The following is a 16,941-nucleotide window of genomic DNA, read 5'->3' as shown; positions in this document are numbered from 1 at the left end:
TCACAGTTATCTTCTGAGACCATGAAAATAATATTGTTTTTGTAGCTCTGAGGAGGGTAATGTTATTAAATAGTGTAGTTGTGCATTAGAACTGTGTGTGTGTGTGTGCGCACGTGTTTGATAAACCTTAAAGCAGCCATATCGAATATGTGTGCAACAACCACTAGCTTTGTGACTTCATCTGAAATCTAATAAATAAAAAGATCAGAGGAATTTTTGAGGGTCTGATCTGCAGCCACTGCTGACCGTACCTGACGGACGGACCTGACGTAGCTTCCAATTCCCTGCATCATATGTTTGCAGTAACAAAACTATCTAATGCTTTAAAACTCATTATACTGCAGAATTGATATGGACTCAACTCAAATCTGATTGGTCAGAAGGTGTTGATGAATCTTCTATAACAGCAGCTCTGACAGTGGTACAAGGTGCAAGGCATATGAAAGGTTTATATTAATGTGCTCATAATACCTGTATGTTATTATTATTTGCTGTGGTAGAAAAAGAAAAAAGAAAACATGCCAGGACATGCTCTTAGAAGTAAATAAAACGTAAACTTCACTCCATCCTATTTTTGATTGCTATCTTACAATATCATGCCCCATCATGTTTTATTCCTTATATATAGACACAACTTGCTCAATGTTAGAAAGCCATCAAAAAAAAAAAATAAATAACAGAACAACCAAACAAACAAAAAAATACAAAATGCACATGGATTGTGAACTAATGAGTAAACTGTGAGATAGAGATGTGCCCTTGTGTGTTTACACAGAGGAAAGGGGCAGGTTGGGATTGACAGCCATCACACAAGATCACTGATATCAAATAAGATCACAAGGTCCATAACCTACATGATGATGCATCACCAACGATTGTGAAAATTGATCAGCAAGAATTGACAGAAGGCGTTTCACTGTGGTGGTGAACGTTAGCAAAGGAAAACTGGATGCATTTGCCAGTATTTTATTTGCACAGCTCTACCACCAAAGATGGGAGTGGTCATGGTACATCTGAAGCTGTTCTTTGTGTACAATATTTTTGTCAACACTGAAACTATTTTACTCATACAAACCCTTATTTGATGCTTGTCTTTCAGACTCATTGCAGAATCGCCAACATAAAAAGTACTTAAAGAATACATTTTTTTTTCACCAAAGGTCAGTACAAATAAGAATTAAAAGTGTAACCTTATGAAGAGCTTTCAATTAGATAACAGGCCATAAAACCCCAGCCAGCTGGAAAGCCTCAGTATGTGACATCCATAGATAAATGGGCAGATATACCACTGTTATATAATTCCATCTGTATACAGCATTTGATGACAGCTTTCACCATCGCGGAAAAAACTCCTTAAAACCCCCATCATGACAGTTCTGCATTAAACTGCTAATTGAAAGGCTGTGCTAAATCAAATAACTCGATAAAGCAACTTCGGGATGTGTTTGAATGAGACATTCACAACATGTATGTGCAGATAACAAATCAGTCTTTGGGGTGTTTAACACCACTGGTGATTAATCTCCCTTATAGTGCCCGCTCCTCAACCGGATAAGCGACTGCATATATCACCTATATAAATGACCTTGCTTCTTATGTTTTATCTCTAGACAACTATTACTAGAGCCATACATCAGATACCAGTGTATTGGATACTCTGCAATCTACAAACAAAAATCCATACTTCTGATTCTGTTCATCATGTCTACCTTCATTCTGAAGTATTCACTGCAAATTATTTGAAAGAATTGGCAATGCATTATGGACTTATAAAAAAAGAGTTTTCAATCTTTAATTCCATCCTGGAATAAATCAATCTAAAAGTCATTAATAATCATACAATAGCCATTAAGCAGCTCTGGAAAACCATTCATTGTTTCTCTGAGCTTTCACAAATGAGCTATATAGAGCTCTGCAGCAAGAAGCTTTAATATTTGGCTAAACACAGTGTACATTACACATCTTGTAGGGAAGAAACCAAACTGTTTAGAGAAAATTTACAGAAGAAAGTCAAATTCCAAACAGTGCTAAAAAATGTTATTCATTTATTCCTGTTTTAAAATTTTAACAATAAAGACTGGATGTAAAAAGAACAATGTTAATGTTCTTGTAGACAATGTAGACTGTTGTGTGGTGCACATGTAAGCCATAGCATGAGATAATAGTGTTAATATTAACTATGATGTAAGTATTTGTTACAGGTTTTTTATGGTACAATATAGAGAATTTATTTTGTTTCAGCATCAGCACAATTATCTTGGTGACTGGGTGCCAATGACAATGTGTACGTAATTACATATTCTTAATAGTGCATGGATCGTAATGTTATCCAACATTTACATTTAACCAATCATCGGGTAAATAAAGCGATAAATCAATTCCAATTTTCGGTTACAATTTATTTTTCTATTAGGCTGAATACAGTAAACCTTTACTTTCAACAGAGTAATTTTTCATTACTTTCTGCTAATGTTGTGGAATTTGAAAAACAGATCTGGAAAGTCTAGGAAACACATTTTAGCCCATTTTGTCCATGCTTTGTTTCACCAGGTGATTGAGAGGTTGATGAAGGTTAGTCCATTTTCCTCATTTGAAGTTATTAGTTTCTAACAGTGCATCATTCCTACTGTAGGCATTGCTACTGGACTCATCTTGTACTGTTTTTTTTTTTTTTAATTTTGTCACTTTTAGGCATCAGCTTGAGATGTCACTAATAGAATTTCACTGTGTCAAACTCAATGACAATAAAAAGTTGGAACCCTTGAACTGTGTGATCTATAGAACCTGAGGGACAAAATATGAATCCTGTCATTTACATTTAGGATCCTTGTCTGTCATGGTTCTAATGCTTGGAGATACAGCACACACACACACACACACACACACACACACACACACACACACACACACACACACACACACACACACAGATCAGCTCGTGCTGTAATAACGGGTGTGAGCTTCCGAGCGGAGATTCCCGGTCTCTCCCCCTCCCCGGTTGTAACGGATGCTCGAGCGGGCTGTAGAGGGCGCTCTTATCCTCATTAGGAGAACCCACCCGGCCCGGCGCACATCCTCCAGAGAGAGAGAGAGAGCGAGAGAGAGAGAGAGAGAGAGAGAGAGACTGAAGGCTGGATCTTGCTAATTGTGAGTCCAACAGGACCCGAGCACAAAAAGTCAGTAAAACACAGATAGGCCGTGCGCCACTGCTCCTGTTTTGGTCTTCGTGCGCTTTAGCGGGGATTAGATTCACCAAGATCCCGGACAGGACGGATGTCCCGACGACCGCCTGCACTGAACTCGGATCCTGAAAACAGACGATTTTAGTATTTTCCCCGTTTTTTTGGAGACGAAGCGGGGGCAAGTGGGCGATCCGGTGATCCGTGTTGCTGCTGCCATGAAGCTGCCGGGCTGGATGGCTGTGGCGCTGCTGCTCGCGCACTCCGTGTCGGTAAGCCGAGCAGTCGCGCTCTATTGTTATCCGCAGACAAACGTGGCCGCGCGAGACCTTGGTTTCAGCACCTGTGTGTGTGTGTGTGTGTGTGTGTGAGTGTGTGTTTGTGTGCGCGCACACGCGCGCGTGGGCACTTAATGACAGATTTGACGGTGTAGTGCTCTTATGTGTGTAGAGTGGCGTCATGAATAAATATTGTCTTTACAGAACGTGCATGGTGCTTTCTTGTAAATCTCAGGCGCGAGCCAGGTCTCTCGGTTTGACCGCATCTCCAGTGCATCGTGCGCTCGAGAGCTCAGTGGAGACGTCACCGGTGGGGTTCCGTTACCGGTTTTTATCCACCAGCTTTATTGATCAGCGTGTGGCTTCGTGAGTGGCCTCGTGGGCACCGTAGGTCAGGGACACAACAAGCCCGCGCCCCCTCCCCATGTCTGGTCTGTGTGTGTGATGGTGGGATAGGCCATAATTATCACATCTCAGCTAATTAAGCTCGTTTGGCTTTTGTCTGCATGCTCGGATAGATCGAGGTCGTGGCGCGATGGTGGGATTGTGGGGTTTAGTAGCCGGGGTAGGGTGGGGTAGGTGCATCAGTCGGTGGGGTGCAGCGGAACGGCTGCGGGCTTGCGCGAGGGAGGATGACGTCATTGGGACCCGTGGGAGATGAGAGGAACTGACCATATCGGCACCGTCCGGAACCGCACACTACCGCACTGAATTGCTACTAAATGCTACGTCTAAACTGCAGGTGACTTCACATGTGGTTTTGTAATATAGTGAGTTACCTGTGGGACACACGCTTCTGTGTGTGTGCGCGCTTTCTGAACGTGTGGCAACGGAAACACCTCCATACTGCAGCCAAGGCAAAACGCCTGCAATTATGTCATTGAAACTAAATATCCAGCTAAATAAATAATAATGTAGGTCAGTAAAAATGCTGCCTTTTGCTAAAAGTAATTTTACAATTATAGGAATAATGACTTATTATACCAGTTATATTAGTTACAGGTCCACCATGATAACAGATTTTATTCTGTTGACTTTGGACAGGTCAATGTTCAGAGCTCTGACCTCTGAATTCAGCTTGACAGAAGAAAAACAAACAAACAAAGAACTGGATTTTGTTCAATCCATTAAAAACAGGTTGAGATATGGTTAGAAAGCGAGTGAAAGAGGGAAAGAATGAAGCCTTTTCATGTTTATACATACATTTTTTAAATGTGCCAAAGAAGAAACGATATATAAAACATAAAGCGCAGTGTTTTCATGATGGATGAAAATGATAGTTTTATATTCTAAGCAGCAAATGAAAAGAAATTATAATGCTTTACGGTTAGAGAAAAAAAAAGATGCACATAAGACACACACACATATTTAATATATATATATTTATATATATATATACCCCATACCACACCATATATATAAATAAATAAATATATATATATATATGGTGTGGCATATAGACCCGACATTCTCTTTTAATCTTTTTCCCTTTTTCACACTAAATTTCTATTCATGTTTATCTCTATTACTGTCTTACATACATATTTCTTTTTTATTTTTCTCACTCTTATCATTTGATTTAGCTTGAAGCTCAAACAAGGCCACTACTGACCCTTGTCTAGAATAACATTTTTACCAGTCAGAGGATGAGGCCTCTTGAAAGGAAGTTTGGTGGTGTAATATCCTCTACAGTCCTGTCTGCCAAAACCAGAGTTTAATTTAGATCTGGAAATGTTGCTAAGTGGACATATCCCCCTTCCTCTTTGTCTCTGCTTTCTGTATGTGTGTGTGTGTAGTTGCATGCTTAAATTCATTTTGGTCAATAATGAATCAGTGTTTTGTGCTGCAGACGACAAAGACAACCATAGAGAGACAGGAGGAGGAGAGACAAAATGGGAGAACGGAATGTGTGAAGCAGAGAATTTCACAGGGAAATTCTACCCCTGAGTTTCTCAGACCACACAGACACAACCATGTGCAACTGCAATAATAGACATGCTGCACTGTATCGGCATCGTCATGTCCAAAACATAACTGTGCATGTCATGGATAGTAAGTGGGACTTGTGTTAGATAATAACAATGAGGCAAAAATCATAGAGAGATATTACACCCAAGCAAAAACAGTTACAACTTATTATTTACAATGGTTAGTTTAGAGAAAGAGTTTGAGAAAATGTTGATGTGAGCCTTCTCACTTTCTACTTGTGGATCAGACAGGTGTAATTCAGAATACAAATACACAAGGTGGAACAAACCTTTTTTTTTTGCGAATTGGTAACTGTGTTAATCACTTTCATTAAGAGCAGTACACTGTGTTTGCTTGGCAGCCAGCCTGGGAATCTCTATGCATCCCACGATTTGATTACATTTTTATGCAAGGTGCCATGATGTGATTATAAAATGATTCTTAATGCGCCTTGGTGCATCTTGATCTTTTTGCCTCAAGCCTGCATTATGATTTCTTCCATTATGACCACATGCTGTTTTTATAACATATTACAATCTATCAACATCTATCATGAAAAACATTAGGCTTCATGAGCTCTATGGTATTTTTTAATCCCCAAGACATGCTTATGCATAAGCCTGCAAAGCTTGATGAGTTTTGTGAATTAATGCAGAAATTCAGCATCTTTCTAAAGAGTATCATGAGGGATCAGTTATATTATTCATTCCTGCTTGCCAGGCTTTCATTCATTTGAACCGTCAGGGCAGGTAGCTCAGCTGTGTCACCACCACTGAAAGCTTTACACTGACTCACCTCCCTCTGACCTCCACCAAGGTGATGGATGCTAGCTGGTGAAATCTGGGTCACAACATCAATACTCTAAGGCTTTGTCTTTACACAAATAGAATCATTGATTTAGGTCTATGTCAAAAAGTGCCTGTGTATCACACAGCTAATTATGATTAAGCTATTACAATATTTGTTTTTTTTTCAGCTGCATGCTAACTGCACCTTGTTTTTATTATACTGAAAGTAGTAATTATGCGTTTACATTTTTTCATTTGGCAGGTGCTTTTATCCAAAGCGATTTACAAGTGATGTAGAACCTGATTCAAATATAATCCAATTATAGAGAAAATGGAAAGAGGGAAAGACATTGGGGATGCAGAGAGAGGAGGAGTGAGAGAGAGGGAGACAGAGAAACTGAGAGAGAGAGAGTGAGGGTGGATGGAGAAGTGCAGTGCTGCTTGCTCTTTCCCAGGAGACCCGTCTCTCTACCTGCTCACTACAGTCACCATGACAACCACTGAGCACAGTACAGTCACAGCTTTACACAATCTCTTTCTCTCGCTTCAGTCTTTCTCTGTAAATCCATCTGCCTCTCCGCGTCCCTCTTTCTCGCTCTCTCTCCTGCTCTCTCTCTTTCTCCTTCTCCCTCTCCCGCTCTCTCTCTCCTGCTGTCTCTCTCTCTCTCTCTCTCTCTCTCTCTCACTCTCTCTCTCTCTCCTGCTCTCGCTCTCGTTCATTAATTCAGACGATGCCCCACTCTGATTGGGGGAGGGGAAATCCTCTCCATCTGTACCTGACAGACACACATAAGGGGAGGGAGGGTTGGAGGAGAGGCGGATGTAAATGATAGTCTGTCTGTGTGGGTGTATGTGTGTTTAAACATCTCTGGGAATCTCCACAGATAACACTTTGCTCTGTTTGTGGTTCTGTAAATGCTAGTTTGCACTGACGTGTCCTGAAAAACCGCGGTGTGATAGAGTGGCTGTTCTCTCCTGAAATGCCCATGTGGCCCAAATTTTGGTGCATTTGTGTGTACGTTTGCTGAGCTATAATAAGACTCTAAATTAGAGGCTGTAGGTGGGAGTGGCTCCTAAGCCACAATGAATTTAAAACGTTACATCAATACGCTGTTTAAATATGAATACATCTAGCTTAGCCAATACACCACTCCTTGCACAGAAAGAGAAGGGGAGACTTTGTATATGTTTATGAGAGTATGTGTATGTGTGTGTAAAATTCACACTGTGAATGTGTGTCTGTTTGTTCTGCAGATATTCTCAGAGTGAGGCGGAGACAGGGATGCATTTCCGTGGAGATAGAGGGCTGGCTTGTATAATTGGTATAACAAGGGGCGTGGCAGTATACTCTGGGGACTATTGCGGTATAGTTAACTTTCCGGTGGCTGGGTGGGGCACAGTGAGCATTTGGGAACCGTTTTAGACAACACAGAATCCCAGTGGGAGAGATGTAATAATTCTGAGCTAACACAGGATAAATCTGGTCCAATACTTTAGAGGTTCTGTGTGTATTTCAGCTGATTTTGTAGAGATTCGTGATCATGCAGAATTAAAATACAGCTGCTATAAGCAAGCAATATATGTTTTTTAACCAAGCATTAAATACTGTACATGTACACTAAGCTAAAATAAATAATGTGAGAAAGCTTATTGTGATAGTTTTGTATAGTTGTCCATTGATAGTATTTTTCACATCATTCTTATTGTGCAATTAATGAGACCTGTGATAAAATGTATTGATCAGCTGTAATAGTTTCTGTGGTGGAAAATAATCAAAAGAAGGAGACAAAACAAAGGTTCCTGGCCCAAGTTTTATTAAACGTTTTATAAAACAGCATACGCTCACAATGAAATTCAATGTCAGAAGAGCAGGATTGTTTTCCTCAGTTGATTTACATACCTCAGACAGTCTTACACCAGAATTTTGTTTTCTTCACAGATGTCTCATTCACTGCTTTATTTGCTTCCTAGACAGAGCTGCTTCTAACTGATTCTGTGATTACAATATGTGCTGCTGTTTGCACCTATAAACTTTTATGGAACTTTCTCACCTGCAATTTAGTCCAAAATAGAGAATGGTTCACATAAAAAATTGTTAATGTGTCAGCTGCCACAAAGTCTGTTTACAAAATACACTTTACCTCCTTGTTGTTTTGTGTGGCACCATGTTCCTGGAGAAACGTTGTTTCATTTCATTATGTACTGCGTCTGCTATACAAGGATGAAATGACAATAAAAGCTTCCTGACTTCACTTGAGTTGACTTGACTATCATGCGGGAAGACGGTCAAGGTACCGAGCCAGAGACACTTCCTGTAGGAGTTGGTGCAAGTTTGGTTGCACTGGAACAGTGACACAATGACGTTGAATGTGAATGTGAAAGCATCGGTCTGCACTTCAACCTGAGTCTACCAAGCATGTTATTAAAAATAGATGTCCGAACATTAATATGATTATATATTAGCACATATGAAATGTTCACTGCAGTTTCACTGTCAGGAAAATGATATTAGATTTTATATCACACCCATCTAATATCATGACCAGCCACTATGGATTACGGTTGGTTATGAGGCTGTGGAAGGCATCTAGATATATATTTCTGTGCATAAATTCTTTTTCTAGAGTACAATTATATTACATTTTGCTGAGATTGTAAACCCTGCTAAAATGCTGAGTTTACATTATTGACACGTGATACTTTGTGAGGACAAGTTTCTGGCTGTTATGGTGACATTTACACTAAGTACTGTTCCAGGCAGGTTCAGATTATATTTAATGTGCATGTAAACAGATGTTCAACACACTGCCAGGTTTATGGAGCATAAACAGTTTATTCAGAATATACAGTTGGATTTATGGAAATCTGCTTCTAAACACTGCAACTGAAACAAAGCTGGTTTCCACAAATACATGTCTAGACCTCTAATGAGCAAACCAAAGGGTACAGTGGAAAGGAGAAAACTCCCTTGAGATGGCATAAGGAATAAATCTTGATCCACGTGTCAGAACGAGAAGTTGAACCTGTCCATCTAATTTAAAGTAAATTGTTTATGTTTGTGTGAGTGAGGGATGTAACTATCACTGTGGGTGCTCTTTATCTCTTTCTTTATCTCTCTCTCTTTCTGAGATATGAGAAGATCAGGGCATGGGGAGGGGTCCTTAAATCCTTTAATCCTCATTCCAGGAACAAAATGGTGACAGTTGCTAGTGTTTTAACTCAGCTGTCTCAAAAAGTGTGACATGTGCACTGTGAACAATTATACACACAGACATCTTCTTTTTCCTGGTCATGCATCACGTTCTATTCACACACGACCAGGTCCGGTATCTTTCTGAGATTTTGTTCAAGACAGAAGCGTGTAAGAAAATTTCTCAAATGATTAGGTTGCTGTTTTATGATGTGTAAAACAGCTGAACTCAGGCCAAATGTTTTAACTAGCCCAGGGTATTGGTTATACATATTTGCAATTGAAACCTTTTTGGACAACCACATACACCAGATGAGGCAGGTGAAAAGCCTGTATTTGCCTGCATGATTGTATGGTTGACCAACATCTATGCTGTCTGGTAGCAGGTCTGTAACCACACAGCCCTTTGTGGGACTCACAAACAAGAGATAACATAAAATGTGCTTTCCTCTCAAAATGCAAATGAACACACAAACCACACGTTCCACAAGACCGAATTGTTTTTCAATAAGAATCTTTCTGCTTTGTCAGATTGCAGGATTTCATAGCAAAATATCCAGGTTTGCACTTTTGCCTGTCAATTTCTCCTCTCTCATTCTAAATGTGGAGTTAAATTTCAGCTGAGGGTTTTTCTGTAAATATTCTTCTTTTTTTTTCAAGCGTGAGAGATGGGAGAGCCATGTGCATATGTGCAAAGTGATTTGGCTTCTTTGCAAATGAATGGTAACCCTGCATAACACATCCTGGCAGAACACTCGATAATGCAACAGATCAAATGAGCAGCCTCTAAATCTGAACGTGCTACACGTCAACTAATCTGTGTGCTAATGATTAGTTTTATTAGGTATATTGTGCTGTTGATGGTTGGATGTGTGTATTTTCTCCTCATTTATTGTCTCATAATTTTATCAAAGTGCTTTTAAAGGTGGGTCGTGGAAAACCATCCAAATCCATACTATCCACGAAGGAGTCATGCAGTATAGATTGTGTGGCATTTTGTATTGTTAAATCCGACATTAAATCCAACATGAACCACATCCTGAACAGGAGAAACGCTAGAGGATGAATCATACAGCCTAACACTGCAGATACTACTGCGTGGCATTTTGCCACACATGGGGACATGGTGGGCTTAGATAGCTGCAAGGTAACCAGTGAAAGCTCTAGCTGCATTATATTTCACAGTAGATTAAGAGAATTAACCATTTATTATTCATCTTATAAATATTCTAAACAGGAATTAACATGTTGTTCTGTAAATATGAAGGGGATTCAGGGACAGGAATGAGGAGTCTGGACCTGATAATGTTTCACGGGAGTTTAGCCACCAGGTGGGTAGGAGTGTATTTATGCATATGTGACAATCACAGTTTGATTGAAGTTATATTGTTTACGTTTTAAAGGAGTGCTTTATGAACATATATGGATTTCTAGACTGTGATCTGTAAATTTTTGATGCAGTAGCTGGGTTTGAGGCATTTCTAATCTATTGGGAGCGAAGAAATGAGAACAGTAAATATACCATGTATCCCAAATGTCTCCATACATAGAGGAAATGAAGACTTTATCTACAAAACATTGTATACATGATTGCCATTTCTTTGTAAATACACACAGTGTTGCCTCTCCCAACTTTGACTCTCAGTTTGTTAACAGTGTGTGATGTGCTTGCCATGTTTCCTGTTAAAATCGCAACCTTCAGACAGTTTCCTGATCCAGCCATGAGAAATATTTCAATACGTTTTTCATTTGTCAAAGGCATTCTTTTATATATAAATAGTAGTATTAACATTTTTGGAAGAGATTTTGCTAAACTGTGTTAATTTCCCCTGTGTATGGAGACTTTTGGGACGTCCTGTATATGAACATATGAGATACTTCCTGTCAAAAATACACATCCCATAGGACAAATTTAGATGAAAATGGAGGCCCGAAAAAACAGTTTTTAATGCGTCAATGAATGTGAAGTCTTACTGGCTATTTTCACACTACAACAAATGTTCATTTGAATTTTGACTCATCCGTTTCACAGTATTTTTTTTTTTTAGTCACTTCAGAACTGACAAACTGCATGAGCGAGCTGTTATCACTATTACAGAAAATGTGTCATATTGACTTGCTAGAACAAAATGCTTTAACCAGACATACAGTTATACAGCCTGCTTGCTTTTCCTGTTTGGAATTCTCCCTTCTCATATTCGAATCATTATCACTCTGCAGTAATAAATATATAGTTTATTTAAATGCATTGAATTTGTACTGCACATACAGAAACTTGTATCCTGTCTCGTGCTACCTCTGGTATGCTGTTTTAGGAAGGAGAATATACTCACCATCACTCACCACAGTTAGCTGGCTTGATTGTTGCTAACAAAAGATAAAAAGTGGAGGCCTCAATTTTTTCCCCCACTTTGTAGCTCGGATGTAAAAATAATGTAATGAAACTCTTGTCTTTGAAGTCGAATTCAGAATAATTCCATCAAACTCCTACAAAATTAGCAATGTTAACAAGCTAACACCACCAGTGACAGATTAATAAAAGATTAAAAAAGGGACAACAAAGGCACTTGATCTGTCTTGCAGCGAAAATTCAGTATGAACTGAATCTCGCATGCTTACAATGTTATAACGTCTCTTTCAAGCAATTGAATGGTGAGGTTAGCAAAGCACATAAGGTTATAACGCTAAAATCATCACATGGGAGACACAGGAATCAGTACAACATGCTACATTATAAACACTGTTTACAAAACATATTATAAACATATTAGCTTTTAGCAAATCAACATGCTGTGTCCCATTGAAAAATACATTATTTTAAATATCATTATTTTGAAGTAATTCAAATTAGTTAAAAAGTTTTATCATCTATCAAAACAGCTTAGTTCATAGTTTGAAAGTGATGCCATTACAGTGTTAACTCTGACCAAAAAACTTCTGGCCAAAATAGTTCTGGCCTATTGTTACTGTACAACCAGTAAAAGCCACCGAAAACGCCCTTCAACTTGAAATTTCAACTTCCCAACTACGATTTCTTTCCCTGTTTACACTGTGACATCAAATCAACATGGCCACACACACTGTGAACAGTTTAAGGTGCCTCTTCTCTACTTTTAAATGAGTTTAGAGCGGTTTTGACTTTAGATGTGTTTTTATAGTCTAGCATTCCACTCCCTTGTCAGTATGCTAGCAACACTTGCGTCATTGTCTTCCTCAGAGAATGCTACGTATCGCTTTCTGAAGCACAGAATGGCATGGATAGTGTGTGGCACTACTGTGATTTGAGACTAAACTCCATAAGGCCACATTGCTTCTACACTTTACCTTTGAGCTCCCCTGGAGGAATAATTCATTTCACTCTTCTATTACATTTCGAAAATTGCGTATCGGACGAGTTGCTGCAAGACAGTTGTTGTGCTGTTGGGTAGATTTGTTTAAAGATGCTTACATTTAAATGAACACAAGGATAGGATGAGCTAAAGTATGCCCTGGAGAGCATTACTACACACTCGGTTGCGTATGCAGTTGTCTTGGTGCTTGAAGTAAAAATGAAGTTAAACGGTTGCTGCTGGTGTGGCTCTTGGACGCTATAGTTGTATAGCACCACATGTATTCCAGTTCAGGTCATTTTATGCCACATAATAGAGGCTGCATGCATTTTAATGGTTTGATTATAAAACAGATTTTTTGAGAAAATTCGTTTAGTACTGCTATTTATGATCTTACATATGTTTAGTATGTGTTGTTTTAAAAGACATTTATTTTAAAATCATGAGACCAACGATATAGAAAATGTTGTGTGTCTTTTCTGACTGTTATAAGGTTTTACAGTGCTTTTCCTCCCAGAGTATTACCTTGATCCAAGGATTTCTGTATGAACAATAGAATACTGTCCCTGCAACAATAATCCATATCCTGTACTCTGCTGAATGTTTTCATTGACGAGAAACCACACCCTGATCACCACTGTATGTAAATGTTTCAGCCTTACTGTTGTCTTGCTTGGCATTGATGATTATTTCATAACATATAATACATGTAAATATATGTAGTGTTGGATTGTATGACATTTACTGTGCATACATTGTGTCAGCTGTTTATTTGCTACTGTCTGTATTCTGTATTTTGTCTGAATGAGTGCAGATGTAATTACTCTGTGCTCCGATTCTTATGTGAAATGGAATATAAATGAGTGTGAATAAGCAGATGCTGTTCTCTCAGCAGTAATATCACATCTGCCAAACGTGACTCCAAATGCTGTATTGATTCAGACATGGTGTGCACATATGTTTACAGTTCTAAAGGTTACCTGTCCATCAGTTCCATAATCTTCAAGCTGTCAGAATCTCATAGACAGCTCAGTTGTCTGCAGTAATTTGTATGAAATGTGCTGTCCCTGGTTTAGATTCCGAGGCACTGGTTTAGGAGCTGGTCATCGATCTTCATGATACCCATTACAGAGTTGAAACTGAACTTTGAAAGATAAAAATGATTAACAAGTAAATCCATTGCTTTTCTTTCCAATCTATAGCTAAAATCATGCAATTCATTTGTGATGACATAATCTATTCTTTTTCATTTCCTCAGTTTGACCGAGTAAAAGATGCTCAGACCTCAAATGATAAGATGGCCTGATGGGCAGGAGACAAAATGGGCTGCCAATTATTTTTTGACATATTAGAGGCCTTTGTCAGGTTTCAGGAATTCTCAGGTGTGAACAGTGATTTGACAGGAAATGACAGCACAAGAGCTTGCGCTGTCACTCACGACAACGATCCAAGAAAAAGAGCAGATAGGCTGGTCACTGATAGCACATAATATACATTTACATTTATTTATCCTCCATGCACAGTTATGGTAAGGGACATTGCATAAAATGTGAGGCTGAATACGAACCAAACATAGACCTGATAAAGTAATGGACTGCAGGACCATTATTATTGCAATCTAAGGGCAGTTATTTCATTTCCTTAATAAAAATGTGTCACTATATTGTGTCCATTCAAAACAGCAGTGCTTAAAGGTTTACAATGAAGGCCTTGGATGAGACAGACTTGAGAGAAAGCTGTAAGTTTTATCCATTTATTTCAATGCTTTCCGTAAGAGTTTGTAGTAATAATTCATTTAGGCAAAACGTAGCCACTTTCACGTTTCTCCTGAGCTTTTTTTAAGTTGGTAATGACTACAAAATCTGTATCGTTGTTGAAAAGATGAATTATACTAATGTAACATTTATTTTACAAACACCTTTGGCTGCAAGAGTTATGAAAGTTTGCTGCCTGCCCCAACAGTTACCCATGGACGTGTGAGTTTTTAATAAATATTGTTTTGCTCATTTTTTTCTCCATACATGGAAATTGAAATTCTTGGGTCATACACACTACAAATACCAAAGAGTTCAAGTTGAAAAACATTGGAATAATCTTTCAAAGGAACAGACAGCCAGCTGAGTCTGGAATATAATTCAGGCCCGTTAATAAAATATTATATGAGAAGTTTGTTGCCTTTTCAGTTGTATAGCCTCTGAGCAGTGTTTTGCAAAATATCTGTGCACTTACACTTGATATATGTGTGTGTATGTGTGCATGCACAAGCAGGCAAGAAAGTGAGACATGAAGAAAGAGCACAGAGGCAGACAGGTAATCGATCTCTGTCAGTCTTATTTCCTCTCATCTACTAAATCAGAATTTGCTCACTTAACATATCGTGTATGGAAAGTGATATTGATCGATCCGTGAAAACTGAGACACACACACACACACACACACACATCCTCCTACTCAGTCATGCCAGTAATGGAGATTACTCTGTGACTAACTCAAAGAGTGTAAGGATGAAATATTAAGAACTGAAGCACCTGCTATAGGCAGGGCAAAGTGGAAGACAGACAAGGAGACAGTGAGCAAGAAAAAAGATTAAAATGTAGTTACTAAAGAGCTTAGAGTAGCTCAGACACTCAACATACCTAAGGCCATGATGTACACCCACAGAGGAACAATAATGTTGGAAGCAGGATAGGATTTCTCATGGCTCATTACGTACCACACTTTCGTCTTTTAGATATACAAAAGATCTAAAGCTGCCATTTTTTGTCAAATTAAAAAAAAAAAGTCAATACATATTGTTCAAAATTTAGCTAAAAATTTCACCAGGACCTGCGTGACAACCTGCTGTCTTCATGTAGGAATATATATTAATTTTAAAATATATAAAAATGTATTCCCTCCAATACACAATGAACATCCCCAAAGGCTTCCTCTTTACTATACAGGCTCATTATGTAAGGCATAGCCCTGTATGCCTGAGTAAATGCCACCTGAGCCTTTTCCAAAGAAAAAAGATTGACTCAAATAAGGCCTTATTCAGACCTGGTATTAAACTGGATATGAATGAAAGACACATGAAACTGCTAGATGCAAACAGCTCTCTGTCTGAGCTGTCTTCTTGTGATGGGATCTTGTAAGACGGATGTTACTTTTAAATAGAACAAAAAGAAAAACCGAATGAAAAGCAAGATTGGGAAGTAAGAGAGGAAGGAGAGGAATCGTAGATGATTATGAAGAAGTCACTGAGATTTAAAGTATAGCATTTATAGTTTAAAAACTTGCAGGTAATCTGGCTCTAATGATCAATGTTTATTTTTTTCCTGAAACTATTTGTTCTTTTGTAGAAATGTTATATAATGTCATACAATAAACATGATAATTATGGCATACCTAAAAAAAAACACTAAAATAAATGGTCTAATTCACATTGTATCTTACAGTAATGTGACAAAAAGTTAAATAAATTTTTTTTGGCCTTAACTTTCACCTCATAAAAATGATGAAAATGTGAACAATATTTAAATAGCAAGACTCACTCTGACAGATTGTTTGTTAGATATAATGTGACACAGAACATTTTGCTGTTAATCCACATGATCGAAGCGAGCTAAATTCTGCTCATGTGCAACTCATTTAGAAACAAATATGTCTTTCATTACTCCTAACCACACAAACACACATGACTTGATGGCCTCAGAATTGGTTTGGGATGATCTGTAAATTGCATTTCTTCATTTTAAAATGAGTGATGGTGTGTTTAGCACTGGCTCTTAAGAGCAGACGTGGATCTGCAGATGTAAGAGAGTTTATAGACACTGCAGATAATAAAAATAGCAAGAGAAGAGAAAAGGAACTGGCTACTGGAGCCTGTCTGACAGCCTCTAATTTTCAGATTACTTGTAACTGGGAACTGTTCATTAAACAATCAGTGCATTGTCGAGATAACCTTACTGGAAACATCATTTATAACTTGTATATACAGTACACATATAGTACTTATTTCATGTATCTCCTCTGTTGATCTGTGGCTTTAGTTGACAGGTCATGCAAATAATATATGATTTTAGCAATAGTTTGTACATGTTTGGACTGTCTGCTCTGTACTGAATGCAGTTATAGCACCATTTTAACCTCTACACAGTATTTAGATTGGTGGTTATGAACAAGACCCAGGGGGGGCACGGTGGCTTAGTGGTTAGCACGTTTGCCTCA

The 16,941-nt window shown here is 38.5% G+C and overlaps 1 protein-coding gene across 1 annotated transcript in view; it reads left to right on the top strand.

The window, feature by feature from the left end:
- Window positions 1–3,038: 3,038 nt before the first annotated feature.
- Window positions 3,039–16,941, top strand: part of sdc3 (syndecan 3) — a 29,761-nt gene continuing 15,858 nt past the window's right edge. The window contains exon 1 of the mRNA XM_060897106.1: window positions 3,039–3,451. Within this exon, the coding sequence (XP_060753089.1) occupies window positions 3,398–3,451 (54 nt within the window). The 5' untranslated portion in view covers window positions 3,039–3,397. The remainder of the gene's footprint in view (window positions 3,452–16,941) is intronic.

The sequence above is a fragment of the Tachysurus vachellii genome, chromosome 21 (genome assembly GCF_030014155.1).
Source record: "Tachysurus vachellii isolate PV-2020 chromosome 21, HZAU_Pvac_v1, whole genome shotgun sequence".
NCBI lineage: Eukaryota > Metazoa > Chordata > Actinopteri > Siluriformes > Bagridae > Tachysurus > Tachysurus vachellii.
This window is presented reverse-complemented; position numbering and strand designations above follow the sequence as displayed.